The following is a 24593-nucleotide window of genomic DNA, read 5'->3' as shown; positions in this document are numbered from 1 at the left end:
GGGAAAGAGGAGAATGATAAAACCTGGAGGAAAAAACGACTCTGGAATCCATGTCAAAGCGAGAGCAGAGTGATGTTCTCATTAAGAGCAGCAGTTATCTTAGGGTTATTTTTATAGAAAGAACTTCTTGTTCTAGAACAGCGACCTCCGAGCCCTACTGCCACAGGCCAAAAGGGAAAACACATCTATTGGAAAAAATACTGGTTCTAACCAAAAGGGAGGCTGGGGCTCCCTTCATTCATGGGAGATGATGGTGCTGGCTCCTCCGCTATGGGCTGGGCTGGAAGTCAGGTAACGTGGATTTCCCAGCTGTAAATTTAGCAGCATTGAATGTGGCAGTAATTAGGCAGAAAAGTAGCAGTGATGATGCCATTCTTCCCTCTAATTTTTTAAGAATGCTTAGTCACCTAATGAATCACATGGATACCTGGTACGATCTTCAGAAGGATTTAAGAAGGAATGGCTGCCTCAGTACTCCTTGACGATTCTGTTCACGACATCTGACTCTGTCACTTCAGGCACATGAATATCTTACAAAAATCTAGTCCAAAATCATAATCAGTGATGCCCTGACAGATTAATTTAGCTCCAAGCATTCAGTTTTAGGTTACTGCTTTCCCTTGGTTCAAGGGCAGAAGATGCCATGGTTAGAATATTCGGCTAACTCAGGAGGTCCAGCTTTTGGTTTTGCTGTTGGTTTTTTGTGTTGTCTCAGACAAGCACTGAAACCCCTCTGTGCTCATGTCCCATGGGACAGTAGCCTTTTGTAAGCTTTCTCTTGACTTTGAGCAATTTGGAATATGGACTTGTATGTTCCCACCAAGCCTATCTCGACGTGATCCTGACTTGGCAGGAATGGCCAGTCACGTGCTCCTGTTGTAAATCTGCTGCTTCTGGTTCCTTCCATACCATGGTGTTCCCTCCTTGGAGTCGCAGCCTCCTGGCTGCTTTGTCTTTTCTTCCTAATGTTGTAAATACTTAAGGCAGAAACAGTTTTTTAACTGTATTTCAGTTGCACTGTGAACAGAGTCTGGTTGGGTTTCTCTCCGTAGGGCCCTGCCTTTGAAACAGAAATTAGGCAGAACGTCTCATTGCTCCTGTTCCTAAGGTGCAGTGCATACACGGGGCTGCATTACTGCCACTCTCCCAGTGCTGGGTTTTGTGGAGGTTGTTTTCTAGTTCCTCAGTGGCATCATGCCAGGGCACTCAGCATCTTCAGTCTCATCATTCATTAAGACTTTTACAGAATGAACATGTTAACAAATGATACAAGGCCTGAAACTACCAGTGTTGACATAAATTTGTCTTTGTTGCCCTTGCATCTTTTTTGGGGAGAGTCCACGATACGTCATGGCATAGCTTGGCACAGATGTCCTAAGCGACATGGAGAAGTCTGTCGCCTTGTGGCCAGTGTCTCTGTGGACTGGCTTTGTGCTTCAGGTGGATACACCATTCTCTGGCCTGGGTGTCCCCAGGCTTCAGATACTGATGTGGTTTCCTGGTTAGGGGCAAAGGTGGCCCCTGGCTCAGGAAGCCTGGTACCATGGGAGTCTGCGTCAAGGCTGAGCTGCTGCAGCTCTGAGTCAGACCCAGTCTCCTCTACTTTGATGTTCCCATGCATGGAGCAGTTCCAGAGGTTTTGCTGTTTTCAGCCTTTCTGCTGTGCTGCGCATCCAGGGCTTGATAGTGTGTTTAAAAAGGTGCTCATCTTCCTTGTTAAAGCCACCTTAAGCTGCTCAAGGCTCGGTTTTGTACTTGCTCAAGTTTTGTGACACAGCTGCTGTGTAGATCTCTCCCTTGAAGCAGTCTTTACTGGCTGTTGGTGACGCTCACTGGATTTTTCCTCGCAGACCTGAGTGCTCATGCATCCTGGAGGAATTTCTCCAGGACTTTGGTACGCTCCATGCTGCATCTGTCACCTTTTGGCTTTCCTTGCCAAGGTACCTGCGTTCTGTGAGACTCATGGACGGTACAACAAAGTAATTTCAGTGCATTAAAGACAACACCATTATCTGTGAAGTTTGGAATTACTGAGCCGGCAAAGTTAATGTAACAGAAAATACTTTTTATAAGTGCATACCACTGGGGTCTTCCGTGTCAAAGGAACAAAAGGAGTCATCTTAATACAGCCAGATAGGAGTTGGCAAGTGGTATTTTCTCTGTTATCAAAGGCCTTAACCCATAACTAATTTCTGAAGTAAAAGGGTTGTGAAAGAAACAAAGAGACTGGCAACTCACTCTGGAGCATCCCAGTTCTCCTCGTGGTCTGCCTTATTCCTTATTCCTCACCTGGGAACCATGGAAACAAATAGAAAGGATGGAGGGAAATGTTCTGCGTAAGCTGAAGGTCTGAAGCAAGCAGCAGGGGAGAATCAGTACAGCTCCCATTGCTCAGTCATTCCGAGTGCTGCATCGCTTGTCTTGATTAGGAGCGAAGCAAAGGGGGTGTCCGTGGGCAGCACACAGGGAGCAGTGAGGAAAAGGGGAGGTTTTTCCCATCTCTTCTAGAAGCATGAAATGCCAGGAGGAAAAACACAGTGCAGAGGGAAAGTGCTGTGTGTCTCTTTAGGCTGTCAGATGTGCATGTTTGTGACTACAAAAAATAACATTACTGAGTCCTTTTGCTTGTTACAAAGCAAATGGCTTCTAAAAGCAATGTAAGATTTTTGTTGTTGTTTTTTTTTAGACTGGTAGTAATCTTGGCTTGTCTTCAGCACTGATAATTATATTTGCTTGAATTTCCTGGCAGGTTTCATTAGATCAATGTATTGTTTTTCTTCCCCCATTTTAAATATTTAGGATTGCGACTACGTCCCATGACTGGGTGAAATAACCACTACAAAGATGTCTGTGTCTACATACTTAGTAATTTTTATCACATCAGAGACAGTGTCAGTTATCCCAGATAAAGTGTGGATAGTACTCCCAGAAGATGGCATGGTTGATGTAGGTGAACATGAACATCAAATGGATCTATTCCAGAGCTGTCCTGGATTGTTATTTTACTTTTAAATCTGGGTCCCAGTCTTGCGGCTGGCACACGATGATTATGACCATGGGGAAACCTCCATTGACTTTTAACAGTGCTGAACAGGCACAAGGGTCGGCTTAGCCAGGGCTAAATCCCGTCTGCTTTGTAGTGCTACTTCAAACAGAACTGAGGGGACATTGCCCTGGCTGCTGCCTTAACAAAAGACATCCAGTAAAGGGAACCTGGAATGCGTGAACCCTGAGCTGCTGCAGTCTGCCACATCCAGGGTGGAAGCCATGAGGTGCTAATGCCTGGGAGGGCTGCGAGTCTGGTGACATCCATCCCTCTGTCAGCATCACATCTGCCACGAGGTTGCATTCAGGGAGGCAGGCAGGTCCCTGAGACTCCTGTGGCCCTGCTGTTTTGGCAAGTCTTCTTTCGTACCTTTTGATGTGTTTTTTCACCCTAACATTTTTAGGGCACAGATTGTCTGCTGGATCTCTCCCCCAGTCATTCTGTGCTTTATGATTGAAACCATTTGAAACTGTTGTTACTGGTGCTTATTTATGACACTTTTTTTTTTTAATTTCTTTTCCTGACAAGGACAGGAATCAGCCCAGAAGTAAATGTATGGCATTTTTGCATGTTTGGTTTTTTTTTCCTCAGAAATGTCCAGTATTAAGTTCCATTTGCCAAGCCCTGTGAGAACAGTAGCAGTTTGAGGTTGCTGTGCTGTAGTATTATAAATTTTAGTCTTCCAGTGCTGGAAGCAAGAGGACTGAACAGCCGATTGCTTTTTCAAACAGTCAGAGTAGAAATTATTAAACTTACTTTTCCTCAAGCTGCAGCTACTCAGAGCTTGTCTGTTAGGGGGTCACCTCAGCTGCCCAGGTTGGCTGCCCCAACACTGAGGTGCTGGGCAGGACTGCCTGGGCAGGCAGATGGGGCAGAGGGGCTGCGGGGAGACCCGTGCTCTTCTGGAGCAAAACCTGGGGCTTCACAGGATGTGTCCATGTAATTTTTTTCCTTCAGTGCAACTGCCTGCATCCTAGGCTTTTACTGCATCACCACTGGAGCGGTTGCCAGATCCCCGCTCACCAGTGCACGGCACGTGCACGTTCCCTGTGGTTTTTAAGATGACAGTAAAGTTTGGATCCTACTTAGTATTTCACTCTCAGGTATTTCACTTTCCAAAGCTCAGAGCATTGCGCAGTTTCTGTGCAGTGCACTTCTGGGAAATTAAATAATGTAGTCCCACAGCTAAAGAGAGCTTTTTAAAAGCATGCTGTTGGCTACATCTTTCTGACAATCAAGAGTGAAGTATTTTGTGTGCACACTTGCACATAAGCTTGGCCACCCACACTGTTTTCCCTGTATGTCTTATTTACGGGGCTGTAAAGCTGTTCCTACCTCGGCACCAGTGTATCTGTATTAATTGCTGTCCCTCAGACTGACAACACTGTATTTAAGTGCCTGGAGCTCATCTAAGGGCAGAATGCAGACATCTGTAATTGTAGGCCAAGCAGTTGGAACTAGGTGGGGAGGAAAAAGCAGCAAAATATGGCTGGAACTAGAGACTGAGTATTTGTAAAAATCATTTTAGGCAAGCACGTTTCGTGTGCATTAATAATTCTGGCAAATAAACCCAAATTGGTCTTCCTGGCAAATCCACGAGTAGTTTAAGGACTGCAGGGAAGAACATTTTGAACACAGCAGGACAACGCCGCAGTTAATTGCTGTGTGCTGCATCTCGACTCGCAGAAAGCGAGTGTTGGCTTAGACTAAAAGGGAAAGAAAAAATCCCCTAACCTACTTCTGGTGTGTATGGGACTGCTCCTGCAATCTAAAAGTGATGGATTTTCTTTTCAGAATAATCAATGCATTCCAGCTGGGTTGGAAAACTACTACTCTGAACAAGACTCCAGCGCTCGAGGGAAATTTTACACAGTCATAAACCACTACAATCTGGCGAAGCAAACCATCACCCGCTCGGTGTCCCCGTGGATGACGGTGCTCTCCGAGGAGAAACTGTCGGAGCAGGAGACAGAAGCCGCGGAGAAATCGGCTTAGTGCGATACGCTAATTATTAACACTATGTCATTTGAAGGTAACTAAGGGACTTTAAGGAACTTTTCATTAACTATAATTATGGATAATTTAGAGGTTACTCATGTTTATGGTGCAATTGCTTCTGTTTGCTGATACTGCTTCGCAAAAAAACCCAACCAAAACAAAAACAAAAACTTGCTGCAGAACATTCATGGGCATAAAGCCAGGTGCATATCAGCATTGCTTTAGAGCTTTGACACCATTTTCAATGTTAAAAAATTCCAATGTTAGGTATGTTCTTGCAGTTTATTGGATGCTGACAGATTTCTTCACTGGATTTTCAGGGCTTGGACCTGAGATAAATAATGTGTTCTGTTGTCTGAACTGATACTTCATTGATTTTTTTTAGTCTCTGTCATTTTGCAAACTGAAACACCCCAGCCATAACTAGGAGTGATCTCTTGTTTAGCTGAAAGCTGTATTTAATACCTAGTCTTGGCTCAAGCAAGAGTGGTAGTCAGCAGTGGTGTCAAGGGCGTAATGTAATGACTTGTATGGAGAAAGAAACTGTCGGGTAGGATTTTTCTTACATTTTCTTTACTGTTGTTTCTTTGTAAGTGATAATGAAGTTCTCTGCAACAACGCATGCTCAATGTTTTATTATTGCTGTCAACAGGATTTAACTGCATTTCCACTGTGGCTTTAGCATCTTGGTAAGGATGTGCACTGAAACACAAACTAGATAGGCATTGTGGAAAAACACAGACAGTTGTAGTGATGGATGTTGAGGACAGTGTGAAAAGTACACAGTTCAGGGTGTTTAATGAGAAACGACATCTTTCGGTCATACGTTAGAGGCAGAAAGCCTATGCACAGTAGATGTAGTCCACTATGTAATTTGTTGGATATGAGAGAGGGAGTAATGTGTCTGAAGTTTCTCTTCTATTGCATTAACATTTTCCCTTCTTACTAATTAGAAAGAGCTTTCAGTTTCTCTATGGTTTGCAGTTGGCTACTTTTTAAAACAGAATCACAAGGGGGGATGTGGTAACACAACAGGGTGTTTGGAGCTACATGGGAAACAAGAGTAGAACCATTCAGGTAGGGCTTGGGAGGGGAAGAGGTGTAGGAGAAAATGTGGGTGCACGGTCACGTTCCATTGTAATTACAAATTTATCTGTTCTTTGTGTGAAACCATGTTTTCATTTTTATTATAAATCTTAAATATATATTACAAAAAAAGACATTCATTTAACAGTTAGTCAAAATAAGTGGATGAAGCATCTGGGCAAGCAAGTCACCTTTTTTGTTCATGTAACCGGACTGGGACAAGGTGGAGACGTCAAAAGTTCCTTTTTTATTTTTGGTAGAGACTACACAAAAATGAAGGGAAAACCGCAGTGTGGGCTGTTTCGTTAGATCTGCAGTACAACAAACATGGTCAGCTCTATGTTTATTTTTTCCTCCAGTAGAATTGCTCTGTCGACAATACAGCAGAAATGACCATTATCACTTAATTCTCTAGGTTTGATATGAAAAGTGCGTTACTATGTCATCTCTGTAAAAAGCTTTTTATTAAGTCATTATGGTATGTGGAATGCATAGAAAGCAATAAATTGTGCCAGATTTTTCTTTGCATTTAAAAATTTCAAGCTTATGTTAAGAAACTCAAAACATACCATGTTTGCATTTTTTAATAGACATGATTTTTAAAACGTAATTAATGCACATGTAACTTTTGACATTTTCACTCTGCAGAGTAAAGAATAAGGATGCTGCTGCTTGTTACATATAATGTCTGGAAGTACACATTTCAGAAGAGAGATAGAAAAACACACATTTCATACCAACGTCTTTACAGCAGACAGTCAGATTTTATGAGATAGAGAGATCTGTTTCCCAGGACTGTCCTACATCACAATGATTCATGGTACATCTCCTCCTTACATTTAGGACAATAAAAACTTTAATGCGCAAGTAAATACTGACGAGAAACAACTTATTTCTCTCATAACAAGAAACATTGATCAAAACCAGAGCTTTACGATGTAGGAGAAACAGATTGCTGATGCTTCATGAAGTCAAAGCCATTTTCTCCTCTAGTATAACGAGAGAGAGTGTGAGTCTTATCTACTGTTGGGTTTGATACTTTTCTTTTATTAGTTAAATTCCCCCCCCAGTTTTAGTACCTTGACGAGTTTGGCTTTAACACTGGCTCTCCTTTGGCTTTATTCTGACATCCCAGAACATCTCTTTCACTGCACAGTCTGTGTTGTGTTCTCTCTTTTCACCTAGAAGTACAGCTCTTTAGTTGACTTTCTACTATTATTACTGTCACTAGTAAATCACCCTGATCTCTGCCTGGAGTAGTTCAGAGGATTGGAAGTAGAGGTCACCCGTGTGTGATCTGATCACCATGTACTGCAGTGGCATGACTAAATAAACGCCTGAGACAGTGGAGATGCTTTGCACAGCAACACTTTCCTCTTGCTCTGGTCTGCACGCTGGGAGCTGCACTTCAACCACCACCCATGTGTGGGTGTGCAATAAAACCACTATTGGGGGTTTTCATGTTAGCTGTGCTCTTTCGAAGGTTTGTGCATTCTTTGCAGGATTAAGTGTGGTTTTATGTTTGATAAAGGGATTTAATATGAATGATATCAGCTCCTTCTGTGCTAACAGATACATACATGTGCTTATTTAGCAGAAAATATTTCCATCACAGCAGAATGAAAAGAATGCATAAAGTACACCAGTATGCCATACACCTTTCTCCACTGAAAAAAATGTAGACAATATTATCTTTTTAATTAATTATCATACCAGTCCAGGAAAAGCAAGGAAAATGAACACATCACAAGGAAGAATAGGATCCATACTCTAAATCCAGCGTTGTTTTTGATGGCCTGTGAGGAAAAGGTTCTGTTACCATCTCCAGTAAACGTACAGTAGTTTCTACAGTGGCCACCCAGGATGGCTGTGGGTGGCTTCACTTTTCCCTCCCACAGGAGAAAGAACAAAACTTGCCCTTCATTCCATGTGAAAAAAAATCGAGTTGGCTGCACCTCCTTAGAATTACAACTGTACAGTTTCTCTCAAAATCTTACAATTTGTTGTTAAAAAAAAAAATCACAGGATTCCACACAGTGGAAATATTCGTAAAACGTTAAGAACTACATCACAATGTACACGTTAAAGGTTGGTCTGACGTTCCAAAAGTGCAGTTCTGTGATTAGAAACAATCAGGTCTCCATCAGTCTAATAAATGTCTTCTGAATTAAGCAACAGCAGCAACAACAGAACCCCCCCACAAACCCCACCCCACCCCCAACCAGAAAACCAAAAAAGACCCCACACCAAAACCTGACAGCTGTAGCTGGAGGCTGATGTAGCACTGTCAATGAAGTATTTCACTTTCTCTCTCTCTCTCATTTTCAGATTTACACATGGCATAGACTTTTTTTAATGAGATACAAACATTAGTGTGAGTAACAAAGTTTTGTACTTATCACCTTTCGTTACTGTTTCTCTGTGTGAGTTAAGGAGCTTAGTTCTACCTCCAAACATGAAAAATGAAGCAAAAGTATCTTCATGCCATGTTGAATCCTGATGTACAACCATGAACACTCAGACAATCAGCTGGCAGCTCCGTACACTCCAAGCATCCTATCTCAAGTGCTTAAGAACCATAATCTAAAGGCATAGTAACTGTATGCTGAACAGTAGGAAATCTGTTGATTTAAGTCTTAAAAAAAAAAAACCAACACCCAGAAAAAAACCCCCAAACATCTGCCCACCATGTGCCATACCACCATGCCTATGGGACAGCTACTGAGGAGAATACTCCAGATGATATTTCCCCATTCATTGAGTAGAGTAAGTTCAAATCAGACGTTCTAAGTCCCTAAGTTACTCTTGCCGACATACGCTTGATGCTTTTCAGGAGAGCTGAGCAGTAGGTAACTCAACCTTGAGTTACATATTCTGTGTGCTTTCAGGAAGGAATTAAAAAACAAAACCTAAGCCATCTACTCAGCCAAATTTAGGAACTCGGTTTTTATTGAAAACTCAGTTCCTGAAAGAAAACATCATTTCATTCTAATTAGTAAGAGAAAGGGATAGATGTGTTTGCTAGGAGCACAGGAGCTGGGTTCAGCCTGGTACAGAGTCTCTTTGCTAACACTCTGCACTGCATTCCAGTTTCAGCAGTAGCACACATCTTTTATTCATAGTCTGCAACTTCTGCCCCTCGGCCCCTTTTTTTTTTTTTTTTTTTTTTAAACAAACTTGACAGGTGTTTAAATGCACACCAGGTGACCTTCATGCTTAAAATCGGGTGAGGACAAGTAGATCTCTGCAGACCTGCCCAGCTGTTCAAACCACGGGCAGTGAGACGAGCACTGCAAGCTGCTGAGAGCCTCTGCTGCCTTCTGCAATTTTTCCAAATCCTGCCCGGGCCCCAGCACTCGCTGCAGCTGTGCTCTGGGTCAGTCTGGAGGTGCTGCTTAAAAGCAACACTTGGGCAAAACCAAAAGCTGAGCGAGTTTAAAACACAGCTTAGAGACATTACCTCTCTTATGTCTTCATTGCCTTCTTTGATGTTCTCCGTTGCACCCACAACTAATTGGTGAATATTGTCAATATCGGTTTCCTATTAAAAAAAGAGAACCTGTGATTAATTGTAGGAAAAAAAAACAAACACTTAAAGGACTAAAACGTAAAATCTGGTATAATTAACATTTTCATTTCAATGTTGCAAAGGCATAGAGTCAGTTAAGTTGTAATTTCTTGACCTGTGATTTTACAAGCCTGAATGGAGACGATCAAGATAAACACAAGTCTCCTGTACATCTAGAATCAAATCTAAGCTGTCTAACTTTTGCCAGCTCTTTTGGAAGATGTGCCACCATTTCCAGAAAATACGCTATTAAATAACACATGTAACAGGACACTGATTCTGAGACAGAGGGATCGCATATGTTGCATTTTCCATTCCCAGTACATACTGATAAGTAACAACAGAAAATACCTTGATTTTGGATTTCAAAACCAAACAAAAATCTTTTCCTTCACATTTGTGCCAAAGACTCATTCATCTTTTGTTTACATCTTGCATGCAACCAAGACAGAAGTACCCCCAAGAAAATCTTCAAGCTGTATTTGCTGCTGTCGCATTCCATTATACTAACCTGTTGCAGGACTTTTTCAGTGAATATCTCTTGTAACCTGGAGATTTCCACCACTTTTCCTTCAATTTGTCTTGGTAAAGAACAGAAATACACCATTAGAAACCAGTGCAAACATTCCACGCTCCTGCAGATCCAGATCCAGGCTGGTAAGTGGGCTACTCCAAAGGCACGGCTTTGCCAGCCACTGTGTCCCAGCAGCAGCCCTGCTGATGGCTGGAAGACAGCCAGCCTGCAGTGGAGCTGTGGGAAAGGCAGCAGCTCTCGCCAGCGGCCTGCCCTGCGAGAGCTTCACGCATCTTCCTTTCATCTGATGCTCAAAATCTGTGGTGGACCCCAAGGAGTTAATTCGGACATAACCTTTTTCTGTGCTATGCTAAGTGTGGGATTCACCTTGCTGAACACCAGTGACCCAAAAGCAGAGCCCTAGCCGGAGTCAGCCATTCGGGTTTCTGCACAGCAAGGGGAGAGCTCCTGGGTGCTCCTATTTTGTCCCTCCTCCTACCCCACCACTACATCTCACAGGCAGGTGTCTCCTGTGGCGAATCCCCTGTGTGAGGGTGTTGGCCGGGTTATGGGACCTGTCAAGTAACAGCAAACCGTACCTGACTTCATCAAAGAGGTTGTTCATTTCACCAACCAGTCGCTGGTTCTCCTGTTCAAACTGGAAGGAGGGAAGGAGCAAATCACACGTGAGTTCACAAGCTTGGGCCCAGGGGACTTCCTTCAATCCCCGCCTGATCAACCAATTTCCACCCTTCCTTGCAACCCATTTACAATGTGTCTCAACTAAAAAGATCTTCAAGAATGACTAATAGTGGCCTAAATGAACCATAGGAATCTGCTTATTTGTAACCACTGTAACTCTTGCCGTTCTCCTCACATTAATGACACAAAGCCCGAAAGAACTTGAAGATTTTGCTCAAGTTACTTTGCAGTAGGGAAAAATACAGTGGGTGAAATCTGTCCTTTTTCATTATTTTAGAAATTTGACCGGGGAAAGCTTTCATGCTTGTGAAAGCATGTGATTCTCTTCATGGTATCTTGGCACTGTCACTCACATTATTCATGTACTGCCCATGGCATGAAGTTAAGAGCTTTATAGATTTTGCTACAACATGAAATATTTTGACATCTCATACTTTACAAATGAATGAGCTTTAGCTATTCCAGCAGACCTTTCCCATTTACAACTCACGAGTAATCAATGAAACATATAAATACACTTCTAGCACTACATTTTTCAAATACAAGCATAAATAGAAGACTTTGTACCGGAGAATAAGTTTTGACTTTTTCTATGCATTTGACAGTCAGATCATTTGGGATTCAGTACAGAGGAAGCGATCATGGAGCAAGTACGATGACATGGTTTGCTGAAACAAAATCTGCACACCCAAAACAAAACCCCCACAGCCACTAGGATCCAGGCGGCTGCTCTTGGGGAGCGCTGTGGCCTGCCCCGGCCAAAAGACTCCTGCCATCAGGGGCAGCAGAGCACCCCGCATCAGAAGGGTCACAGTCCCTTTTTGGGGGAGGGAGAGAAAGCTTATTCGAGGTATTCCACCAATTAATTCTACACAGCCAAAGCATCGGCAATGGCTGGAGCTTTGTGGTACAGATAAAACTGGCAAAGTCTTTGCAGTTTTCTCACCAAGCTGGAAAATACCTGGTCTGTGTCTGTGCTACAGACATAGCACTCAAGGATATAGAGTTCTACTGAAAACATTACTTGTTACACACCTCTGACGAGCCCAAGTGATACATATGGCAGTGGAAACACCAGAAACAGCATTCAGAATGCAAAGAATTTGACACAGGAGCTGTCCAAGACAGCAAGGCCTGCTCTAGTTCAGTTAATCTTATCTTGAACTCGCCTACATAACACACTGGTTCTGGCATAATCTGATCATGTTACAATTTCATGAGCAGTAAAAGCACAACAGCCCTCTCAGCTGCCTTGCAAGGTCTCATTACCCTTTTTAAGGCAGAGAAGTGCGTTGTCAAAGATGGAAACACCAACAGAGCAGCGCTGCTCACAGGTCAGACACGTCTGCTCACTGCCTGAGCGTATCCCAACGCTTCAGCATCCAAGAAAAGGAGGCACTGCCCAGAGAAGACACAGTATTTGAAATAAGCTGTCATCCTGTCCAAAAAGCAGCAGAAGGAACGAGGGGAAAAGTCTGAATCAGAGAATTATGGTAACGGTGAGGTTTGTGTTAACATCAGAAAAGGCAAAGGGGCATTTTGCTTTTAGAGCACTGCTACTGAAACAGCTGAAAAGCACTTCATATATTCAAGTAGTATAAACACCACCACAATTCTTCATTAAGATGTAACATCAGAATTAGTGGCTATAGTGTGACATACAGTGCATCTGACCCAAAGCTTCCTTCACAGAGCCGGTCCACAGGAGTACCTAAATTTAACATTGTGTACTGCTATGCTTGGTGATGCTTTGGCTCAGCACTGCGACACCTACCCTGCCCCCATCATGCCACCAACCTCTCTATCCTGGGTCTTTTAAGATCTTGAAATCTTTAAGATCATCCCTTGAAATGATCCCGAATGTCCCAGTTGAAGCTTCTGCCATCCCAAGTACTTTCATAACACTAACACAGAGAAGAAATAACGTGCGTGTATAACTCAGGGTGAAGTGACAAAGCTCTAGTGCAGCCACTGAGGAACCTGTCCTGCTCCTCTCTCACCCCACATACACAGCCCTAAGCAAGTGCTGCCGCTCCTCTGATTTCCCATTATGGCATTTCAGCTCACTAACCACTTTTTCCTCCTGAGTGTTCCAGTAGATCAGTGAATGAAATACCACCACAGGACCAGATGAGGTCTAAGGCAGAGCAGATAGCAGGAGCTGAGCCAGACTTCTGCACTGACACGGGCCAGCACAGAAAAACAAGCAAACAAGACAAGGCACAACCCCTTTCCTAGCCTGCACCTTCATTTCCTCCTCCTCGCACCCCACACCATCGCCACTGTCCCCCACACTTGGTGCCGTAATGTTTCTCATCTTGCTCCAGGCCCACCGGGACCTCAGAGAAACAGGACCTGACTCCCTGCCAACAGCAAATCAAACATCAACCCGTGTGACTTTGGGGATTGTTAAAAATCAGAAAAGTGTAGGTTTAATTTGGCAGAAGCGAGTATAAAATGACAGGTATGTTTAAAGAAGGGTAACAGTGAATCTCACAAAAAAACATTTAGTCTTCTGACATAGGCAATTTATGTCACAAAGAAAAATGAAAAATGATCTTTTTATTTCTTTTAAAATACAAAAGAAATTGTATCAGTGCTGCAATACATTAAAATGTCACCGCCACTGCTGCCTGTAGTGTCTCCTACAGGGCAGAGCATTTGTTAAAACAATTGACTAATAGGGCGATATTTACTTCACAGCAGCAGATGGTTAAAGGTGTTTCATCACTGCACCCCTTCCTGTTCACACCACTGCATGACTCTGGTTTTAGTGGAGTCACCTCTGAACAAAGCCAAGGAACAGAGCAATGAAACAGAGCCACAAGATTTAGTGCCGAGTCGTCTGTTTGGTCCTGAAGTGGCTAAATGGGGCCAGCAAGCTGCAGTGGTTTTCCTGACTTGTGTAAGGATAAAAGTATTCCTGCACAAATATTCAGCATCAGAAATTCCCTATTTTGCTGCCTTAGTAAGACTGCGAGGATAACTAATTTAGAAGGCAAATTTTCAATAAAGAAACAGTGAATGACTTTAATCCCTTACAAATAGCACAAATCCACTTGAGAAAGTATTCTTTAAGAAGTCTCTTTGATATTTAAAACCCTCCACTGGCACAGACTGCCTTTTAAACTGCGAAATGATCTTTGCAATTGGAAATCACGGCTGACAGACGGCTTGGCGCAGACAGCGCCCAGAGATGCTACAGCAGCCAATTGAACAAAAGGGTAGAGCGCAGAATAGGGCACATACCGGTGTGCCGCAAAGGGATTTACACGATGGGAACGTAAACCAAACTCAGCGATCAGTACAGTGCAACGACGCACAGCTTATTAAAGTGGCCTCTTTTATGACAGTGAAATATTCTGTTAGCAGAGTATGGCATAAAGTGCCAAACTGTGTAAGATAACGTCTAAAAATCTAATGCATAGGAAAAATAACCACAGTTCTTTTTTGTTATTTCATGAGATAAATCATTATATGCACTGTACCTGATACCGTCAGGGAAAATTAGGTATTTTCACAACTCAAACAGCAGAGCCAGATTTTTTCCCACTCAATGCAACCACAAGACATCTGCTCACAATAACTATAAAGCCCATTAATACACCTGTACTCCTGGGTTATACACTGGGATTTATTGTGCAAAGACTACAATAGCCTGCAACCATTTTGAGCAATGTAAAGCTCTCTCCTGTGGGTAAAACACCGATAGAAACTGCTGCTGTAGCAATACGATAGGGCTTTAACTCATTATTTTACCCACAGGAAGGATCACAGAACCATGATTGAGAATTGTTAAGTACGAGTTGACCCAACACATCCCAATTTAAAACCAACACAGCAGTTTCTACGCTGTGACCTGCCCTCTTCTGAGATCTGATGGATTTTCTAAGTAACTTAAATGCAGTTGGTCTGTGCTTCACAAATCAAATGTTCAAAAAAATAGAAATTCGCTTCTCTGTAACAGCAAACATAATGCAGAGGAGAAATAGTTACCTGTCCTTTGAGTGAATAACTTGACTAAAGCTGGGAGGGTTTGTTACGTGTTTGTAAAGACCCTTTCACTCCTGCATTAAAAGCCCAATGAAGTAATTAAAAATTGTTTAGTTAGTGTGAAGGATTTGTGAGCTATAAAAATAAAAAAGGCAACGCACATTGAAAGATTCAAATTATTTCCTACATCTTTGACCCAAATTTACCTGGAATTTAGAAGAATGGATCCAGTGACTTTGAAGTCTGTTAGGAGTAAAACTATACAGTATCAAACTTCTACTAATAAAGGCCAGCTCTTGGCTGTAAGTTTCCTCAAAAATGCACTGAAAGAGCAGTTTCGCTGTGGCATAGTCACATTTCTGGGCTTGATCATGGCACTGACATCAAGGCACTGTTATATAGTATACATTTTCTTGCAAACTGGGTGCAGAACTGTGTAAGCCAAGAATAAGGACATACTTATGACATACTCAGCCTTAGTCTGAGCTAAAAGTGACTTCATTTGGAGCATCAGGATTATTTTTATACCCCTTTTCACAGGAGGTGCAACTCTTGCACAGCAGAAGTGAAGCAGTGTAAAACACTCAGTAAATGTTTAATAAATAAATAAATAGAAATAAAAACTTAGCACAGGAGAGGTCTGAATGGCTAAACAAGAATAATGGATTTTTAAGAAATGTCTGTTGATTTCTTCCTAGGAAGAGCTGCCCAAATACCTAATAAGAAGCAGTTCTGGATCAGAGATCCTTCAAAGCATTAAACTATGAACATCCATTTTTCTCTTACTTAGGCCTAGAATCACTCCCCCTCACAAGTCAATAAACACAATTTATTACAGGGAGAAATTCAAATCCTCAATGGGCAAAAATCAGCATTTTAAGATGTTTATCTTCCTCTAATCTTGATAACAGAAATAGAACAAAACTCATAGACTTCAGTAACTCATCTAAGTCATGAGTATCTGGGGCCTTACTCTAAAAAGTAAAAAGATTTAATGAAAAAGAAACTTATTTATTACCAAACTACCATGGCAAGGGATGCAACATGTTTAAAAATGAATTAGTGTGAGGCCTACAAAAAGCAGGCTGACATTTAGCAGTGGGTTATTAGTCCTGTCAGAGCCATCACCAGCCACGCTTGTTTCCTCCTGATGCTCTGGAAGCTCACACCGTAATACTGAGCCACAACAGAGGATGAAAATGTGTTAAGAATTCTCTTTAAAAAAGAAAACAGAAAGCAGGAGTAAGCCTTCAGATTTCAGACTGGCACTCAAGGACAATATGAGAGCATCAAGAGCAGCCTCTGAAGAACGTTTTCTCTTTGACAAAGGATACCATAATTACGTGCAACTTGCTCATCTCTGATGGGAAGAGCGATACAGATTGCGTTCCCTAGGGCTCAGTGTTAAAGCCAGTTCTATTGAACATCTTCATCAACAACCCTCGTAGTTTGTGTTTACCCTCAGTAAGTTTGCAGGTGACAGCAAGTGAGGTGGAAGTGTTGATCTGCTTGAGGGACCTGGACAGGCTGTTTTGAAGTGCTACAGCCAATTGTGTGAGGTTTGACAAGGCCAAGTTCTGTGTCTTGCACTTGGGCCACAACAACCCCATGCAACGCTACAGGCTTGGGGAAGAGTGGCTGGAAAGCTGCTTGCCAGAAAAGGACCTGGGGATGAACCAGGTGAACATGAGGCAGCAGTGTGCCCAGCTGACCAAGAAGTCCAACAGCATCCTGGCTTGTATCAGAAACTGTGTGGCCAGCAGGACCAGGGAAGTGATCGTGCCCCTGTACTCAGCACTGGTGAGGTCACACCTTGAATTCTGTGTTTAGTTTTGGGCCCCTCAGTACAAGAAGGACATTGAGGCACTGGAGCGTGTCCAGAGAAGGGTAACAAAGCTGGTGAGGGGGCTGGAGCACCAGTCCAGTGTCTGGGGAGCAGCTGAGGGAACTGGGGCTGTTCAGTCTGGAGAAGAGGAGGCTGAGGAGAGACCTTACCGCTCCCTACAACTGCCTGAAAGGAGGCTGTAGTGAGGTGGGGGTTGGTCTCATCTCCCAAGTAACAAATGATAGGACAAGAGGAAATGGCCTCAAGTTGCAGCAGGGAAGGTTTAGATTGGATATTAGGAAAAAAATTCTTCACTGAAAGTGTTGTCAACCACTGGAATGTGCTACCCAGGGAAGTGGTGAAAACACCATCCCTAGAGGTATTTAAGAGACCGGTAGATGAGGTGCTTAGAGACATGGTTTAGTAGTGGACAGGTTATGATTGGACTTGATGATCTTAAAATAGAATCGTTTGGTTGGAAAAGACCTTTGCAGCAATTTTAAATATTAGCTGCTACCAGAAGAACCAAGAAGCCATGTGCAAAAGGTCTATCTTGTTATGATGTTATTCTGCAAAAAATGAAAGTTGAAAATTAATTTGGGTGAATCTGTACTTTCTTAGCAAATATGAATACAGCAGAAAATACAGTAAAAACGACATTAAGACACAAGATATACTTACCATTTGTATTTCTTCAGGTGACAGCTCATCTTCACCTTTGCCATCCCCCCATAATCCAAGGTTACTTTGGGCATCAGGCACATTCCTGTCTGTAAAACACAAAGCACTTCAGACAATGCAGGGCACTAAGTAGCAAAGCGAAAATCATTTTTCATCCATTTCAGCACCCTGATGAAATCGTTATAATTCATTTGAGATTCACCCTACATTTACAGCACAAAATGACACCAACGACATTTAACTTCTAAACTGGGACAAAAGTCTATGCACATGTTTACTTTTTGCATACAACAGGAATCAGATCCGATTCCCACAAACTAACGCGGACACATCCTAGGTGCTTCACTGATTTCAATACTACCTCCCCTTTGATTAAAGCCAATTGTCTGCATAAATCTTAGCAGGAGTTGGGCATAAAAGATTTTGAATGGCTATTTCTGGGATATTCCCTTCTGGAAGATTTTTATTTTTAGGCTTAATTATATACTTCTGATTACAGACGAAAAATGTTAGAATGGGAAAGAAACTACGCTACAGGAACCTGCTGTTTCTGAAGCTGTTCCTGCATCAGTGTTTAAAATCCTAGTGGTAAGACCGCACTCTGGAGAGGGCCTCTCTTCTCCCCACTGGCTGCGGCATTTTTACAAACCCCAGAAGATCAATTTGCACCATCCCGCAATGGATCAAAGCTGAACCTGCTTTGACTTATCAGATGCAGGCTACAAATTATAAAACGGAAAGATTTCATTTTCACTTTTTCATGGATTACAGACCTCCTATTTATCCCAGTCAACTTTTTCAGACATTTATACGTATTTTCATTTGTTTTGTTACAACCTTCCAAGTTTAATTGTTTTCAATTGCATAAGCAGCACTGATGCATCATCATTCAGATACCGGCTTCTCTTGGGAAGCCTCTGAAAGGAGCAGTCCTATACATAAACAAATGAAAAGGATTATAAGCTTAAGTTTTTCCCTTTATTCTTTATTACAGTATTTGTGAAAACTCTTGAAAAATAGAAATTATTGAGAGAGTGCTTTTGTGTACGTCTTCTTTATAAATGTATATTTTGCTTCCCAGCAACCAAACCAGGATGTACAAACAATGACAATATTACCAATAAGGGATGTGGATAAGAAATACAGTAAATAAAAAAATGAAATCTTTCTTACAAGTAGTAATAAATAAAATCAAAAGTGTCTTTAAAGATTGTTTAGAAAAGATTCAACTCTGTGTTTTCCATGGGGTATCATCAGTATTTCACGTCTACTTCACAGAAACACAAAACTTACTTGTTTAGGTAATCAATGTATTTACATTATATCAAAATTATAATTGATTATTTACTGGATACAAAGAAAAGAAGATAATTAGTTTACGAAGCCAATAAAGAAGATAGGTTCCTATTTTATCCCAGAGGAACCAATTACTTTCAGGCACTGTCAGCACTGTTAAAAAAACAGCACCCGTATCCAACGCGATTGCTAATCAGGAAATACACTTAAGGTAAGAGGTAAGTCAGAAACATGCATCTCCTGTCGCTGTGGGACGTTTCTGGCTACCAGGAAAGTTGTTCTGCGGCTTTCATGGAGGCCACATTAATGTTTTTCTACAATTCATCCAGCAAAAGCCAAATGACATTTCTGTTGCAGGATAGATGAGAAGTTAATGCACGATGGAGATACAGAGCAGCGACCAAATCCTGTGAACCCTTCTCCATGCTGAAAGGGGACAGCTGCTAAGCTTGTGGGCCAGTTCAAAAGCTACCCATTATTTACATCTATTTCCATAAACTAAATGTCAAATTTGTAATAAGCAGCATATAAAATCAATCCCCAAAGAGACCGTTTTCCGACCATAAGGCGTGTCCAGTATCATTCTAATGTAAACAGCTGCTTTGCCTCAAAACAAAAGCAATCACATTTTGCTTTGGTTTCTCACAAAAAACCCAGACAAAACCCAAAGTGTGTTTCAGCATGCCAAGTAGGGCACTCAGCTGTCCATCATAATGTTCAGTTTAAGGACAGGACCACAAGCTGCTCTCAGAAAAACTGTCTTTACAGCTATTTACACAAGGGACCCAGGCACACTGATGATGGCTAATTCATAAATACAAATGATCACCATTTTCTAAACCACCATCATCCTGAGAATGAAACAGTTCACTTCTAAACATGATAATTTCTCCAATTTCTTAAAAATTTGCACAGTTACTTGCCAAAACAAAAATTATCCAAGGCTACAAGATTTACACTGAGCTGCTTGTTTCCCAGTCATCTTGCTTGTGCTATTCTCATGCTTCAACAACCACCTACCAGCGAAGCCACAAGGCTGATTTCTATAAACAGCAGCAACCAACACTTACACTTAGGTGGCGAATCACAGGCTGCGTGCATTTACAAACTGGTTCACACAGTTTTATTTTATTATACAAGTTCTGTAGTTTTCTCAAAGACTAGTCAGCAATCCCTCAGAAGGACTACATCAGCGTCACCTATGTGACAGGACCTCTACCTTCTTATAAAAAAATTGCAGCATAAACTAATAAAAGTGAGAAGTGAAGTAATCAGAATTATCATGCAACAAACAAAGCTTTGTTTCTGTTTATTGCAGTGGTTTGCTGTGTCCAAGGCAACCAAAGAACAGCGTTTTCCATAGCGCGGCACAGATTTGAGCTAAAATTGTAACGGCAGTGTGCGGTGGGAGTGCACACTTTCAGAGATGGCAGAGACGTTCAGTAACAACGAAAGAGCACGGGGCAGTGAAGATGCTACTATGCTGCTGCTCCTCTGTTGGCACTAGCTCACAGCTGCGAAACACTGATAACGTGTTAAGGTGACACTCATCTATGTGCCTGTGTGCTGCATCACTTAAGACATACTATAAAAACGTAGTAAGCACTAGAAACGACACATAATCAAAACCTTAACTTCTTACAATAAATTCAGAGTCAGCAGGAGGGGAAAAAAGCATACTGATAGGGCTGCAGAAGTACAAACTGGTTAGGAAGATAAGCAATGCTGTAGCAGAAAATGAAACCGCTCGCACACTGTGAGGTAATTCAATATTAGAGTCTTCATCCAGAAATGGAGTACCCACTTCACATCCACCCTTTGCACAGCCCTAAAGTCAGTAACCAGAGGAATTTTACTCTTTTAATAAAGGTCACAAAAAAATATAAGTGATTATCAGAATAATATGGTTGCACAGTGCATTTCTTCTGTCTTGATGAAATACTAACCTAATGCATTGTCACATTTCATACAGCGTCTGTTTCTCTCAAAAAAATAATTTTCATGCTGTAAATGACAGGGTAGCTAGGACTCCTCTAGAGAGCACAAGCAGGAGAACTCAAGTCAGGGAAAGCAACTCAGAATCACAGAAACAAGATTTTTCTTTAGGTACGAAACCTAAAATTATTTGCATAGTAGTGGTACTCTGAAAGGCACTCTGCAACCAAGTTGTGCCGGCATACACATCCCAGGACAGACTGAAACAGCTACGAGAAGGAACTTCTATACCCAGGTCCCAAAAGCAGGCCACCAAGGAACCAGAAGGTCACAAGTCCTGTCAAGAACAGCACCAGCTGAAATCACCTTGGAGTCAGAGATAGGGCTTTGGACTTCTGGCTATCTCCCATCCACCAGAAGATGAGATGCCATCCTTCCAGCAGGGAAACTCCATGCTATGGAGAAGAACATCCCCATACTACAGGATCCGGCCAGCCAGTAACCTCCCCTCTATGAGCATATTCTACCTTTGAGTTCCTACGAGCAAGACATCACACATGACACACACGACAGCACATCATAGTTTCAGATTTTGCTTCCTCAGTCTCACAATGTGCTTCACAAAAGCATGATCAACTCAGGGGAGACGAAAATAGAAAACATGCAAGTCACAGGAGCAGGCCCTTGTACCGTGAAGAAAGTATTATCGAACAGACAGGCCTTCCCACAGAAAGTGAAATACAACCATGTTTTATTCTTACCTTTGCTTTCCTCAGCAGAAAGCTTTTCTTCAGAATCATCTAAAGAATTCTGTGGAGATTTTTCAGGGGAAAGAGGTGATTTGGACACATTGCTCTGCTCAGGTTCAAGTCTGGACCTAGAAGCACAAGACCTTGTAATTTAACTCATACTACACAGTTGAATTTCTCTAAAACGAGAACAGCCACAGATTATTAAATTTGACACTTCAACACCTGCAAACTTCACATTAAAGATTTCCTAGTCAAGATACAAAATGTACTTAGGCAACATTCACTGAAATATTATTACAAAAGCAAAGAAAGCACAAATAGTATTCCTAAACAAAGCATATTACGTATTCAGAGTTGAGGAGAATTTTGAAGGCTGTAGCATAAACACACAGACATTTTATTAAACTTCCTTTCAAAAATCCAGTGTACCGAAATACATATATTTAAAAAAACCCCAACCAACCAACATTCTGGTCATACTGAAAATTCTTTTTAGTAGCAATAGATGACACTACTACTTTATTTTCTTCCAGGTAACAGACAAAATAAAGTAAAAGTAAAATTATTATAATAAAGGAAAACTAAGAAAATACAATAGAGTTAGCTTTTTCCTGAAACAAGTATTTTCATTTAACTGGCTTTAAATAATAGTTTAACCAGGATGAAAGTGATCCTTACCTTGTCTGCCAAAAGACACAACAGAACATTTAGAAGCAAGGAAAAGAAAAACCGTATGTAGTGGACAGATCTAGACTACATCTAAGTCCCTGTAGTTATGTCATTTTAATACAAAGGCTATGCAAAAAATGAGCAGCATATTCAGCAATAATATATTAAGTACTTGTCAAGTACATTTCACTGTGGCACTAAAATAAATTTAAAATTAGCAGCAACATATTTTTTACAGTAAACTTCTGTGTTTTATTGTTGTCTACAGTAAATTCTGTAACTGCTAAGTAGTAAATAGTTAAATGCTCAGCAATTACGCTGTTAGAGAAGCTAAAAAGAAAGAAGCAGTAGACTGAATCACTGCTGTACCACCTTCACCACTTCCTCCCCCCTCAAATATAACCAACAGTTCATCTCATTATGATCTGCAATACTGCCCTGCTGCTTAACAGAAGGTGTTGCATTTTGTGCTCCTCTCCCTCCTTGTATTGGGTCTAAATTCTAACCCACAACTAGAAAATTCTAAGAAAAACAGAATATAATGCATTAGTCATTACTGAGTTAATCACTCAGTAATGCTATTTAAACAAGAAAAAAAAAACAAGTAACAGGGAACCTTTCTTAGTTCTAAAACCTCTGCAACTGCTGGGCTTTTGGTAATTTTACAAAAAAAAAAAACCCCAGAAACAACCAAACTACTCCTCTCTCACCTCCTTCCTCTCAAGTCCCAAATTTCTCTAATAATGAGGAAAAGAGACTCATCTGGATCTCCATGTAGTTCAAATAACAGTTCTGATACTAGTAAAACATCAATTCCCCAGAAAATGATAATTAAAAAATCAGCTTGCTTTGAATAATTGCATACGTAATTCACAAGATATTCCAATAGAAAAATGTTTAAAATTGAAATAAAATACATTTCTGAATATCAACAAACATAAAAACTGAAAAGCACAACCAAGTGTCTTTACAGAGAAAACTGTTTGTGCTTTTATTTCTCAACTTTTCATACTGGGGAACTAGTACCACGTAACTGTCAGAAATTTTTAATCAAAATATGAGTTAATACATAAAGGCAACTTATGTAAGAAAATTATAACACTCAAGCAATTTGTTGATGAGCTTAGGATGTTTACAAATATGAAAGGGAACATGATTAAGTACATTTCTGCTGCAAGCCTTTCAGTATTGTCTGATACGCACAATTGCGGGAAAGATCTGCATTAGCATTAATGTACTTTTAAAGAAATGCATTTCTTTACAGTTTGTTGTCCTTACTTTGCACAGTTTTCAATCAAAAACGAACAAAATGCCTGGGATGCACTATTAAAGAATGCCTGGTTCTGTCAAGTGATGGAACACGTTCTTATTATCACATAAAGCGTCTGCTGAAATCCTTGTGGAAATTATGAACCAACCAGCTGAAGACACATGAAAAAAGACAATTTTTCTTCAAGTCATCAAAAAGGTTGGTTTATGACTCATGATTTGTTTAAATAGAATTTTAATTTAAATGACAATTTAGCTATTATGGCACATCTGCAATGCATACAGACTCCACCTGGTCAACATCTGTTTTCTAGTTCTTACACCCATAAAAAGAAGCAAAGAAGCATCCTCCAATACTACACAAAAGAACTGCATCTTATGGGTTATTTTTTAAAGCCTCATTGCTCCTAAATTAAGTGGTATCCTGACTTCTGAAATAGCTTCTTTCATTGTTCCACATTTAGTATAAAACAAATTGAGTTGTTTCCTGTTTACTCATCTGAGAAACCTCAAACCCAGGATTTCACACAGAAACAATAATATAAGAGCACAACAAACAGAAGAGCTGTTATTTGTTGGCAAAATCTGTAACTGTGGGAACCATGCTATCTTTCTTTGAAGTTCTTTAGTGTGAAGTTTACTGATAAGGTTATGTATTTTTACACACAAAAAACATCACACAGTTTGTTTCTCTGTGTTTTTTCTGAAAAGTTATGGAAGTTACAAAAATACTAAATGCCTTTTGTCTCATTTCTTCTAACCAAATTTCAGAACTGGCTTGGGGTATTCTGTTTACTTGGTTTGGGCAAGTACTACTATTTATGTCTCAGGAGCATAGATATGAGTGAATCCAGTTGTGCTTAATCATGCTGAATCACTCCAAATAAAATGTACTTACAGACTTGAAAACATCTCTCTAGTTTCAATGTAAGCAACTGACTAAGCCAAACACCAAACTGAAAAAGCAGCGTTAGAAAAACACTCCAGAATTTATTTATTGATGTGTATGTTCTAGAATTCGTTATTCTTAAATTAAAGCGTACATAATGGAACTTAATGTTAGAATTCAAATAAGGCAGATTAAGAAGACGTGGAAAGTCTTTCAGGTATTAAATAAATTGCAAAACTGTTAGTTCTCCCCATCATTCTTACACCTGGAAGTGTGCAGAAAAAGAAACTGAAGAAGTCTGGGTTTTGATACTTGACTGGAAAAGAAAAACAGACTAAAATGCCAGCAAGCACATAGTCTTGAACAGGAG

General features: G+C 41.0%; 2 protein-coding genes across 2 annotated transcripts in view; one reads left to right on the top strand and one right to left on the bottom strand.

The window, feature by feature from the left end:
- The window catches only part of LOC104544522 (neuron-specific protein family member 1), a 9366-nt gene extending 3156 nt beyond the window's left edge, over positions 1-6210 (top strand). Inside the window, exon 3 of the mRNA XM_010189422.1 lies at positions 4841-6210. Coding sequence (XP_010187724.1) covers positions 4841-5041 — 201 coding nt within the window. The 3' untranslated portion in view covers positions 5042-6210. The remainder of the gene's footprint in view (positions 1-4840) is intronic.
- A 1596-nt stretch (positions 6211-7806) lies between these two features.
- Positions 7807-24593, bottom strand: part of STX18 (syntaxin 18) — a gene marked incomplete at its 5' end in the record, with an annotated part of 31424 nt that continues 14637 nt past the window's right edge. Inside the window, 6 exons of the mRNA XM_010189411.1 lie at positions 7807-7926; positions 9591-9671; positions 10210-10279; positions 10812-10870; positions 17414-17502; positions 21406-21521. Of these exons, the coding sequence (XP_010187713.1) occupies positions 7831-7926; positions 9591-9671; positions 10210-10279; positions 10812-10870; positions 17414-17502; positions 21406-21521 (511 nt within the window). The remainder of the gene's footprint in view (positions 7927-9590; positions 9672-10209; positions 10280-10811; positions 10871-17413; positions 17503-21405; positions 21522-24593) is intronic.

Source organism: Mesitornis unicolor, unplaced genomic scaffold (genome assembly GCF_000695765.1).
Source record: "Mesitornis unicolor isolate BGI_N332 unplaced genomic scaffold, ASM69576v1 scaffold8660, whole genome shotgun sequence".
NCBI lineage: Eukaryota > Metazoa > Chordata > Aves > Mesitornithiformes > Mesitornithidae > Mesitornis > Mesitornis unicolor.
This window is presented reverse-complemented; position numbering and strand designations above follow the sequence as displayed.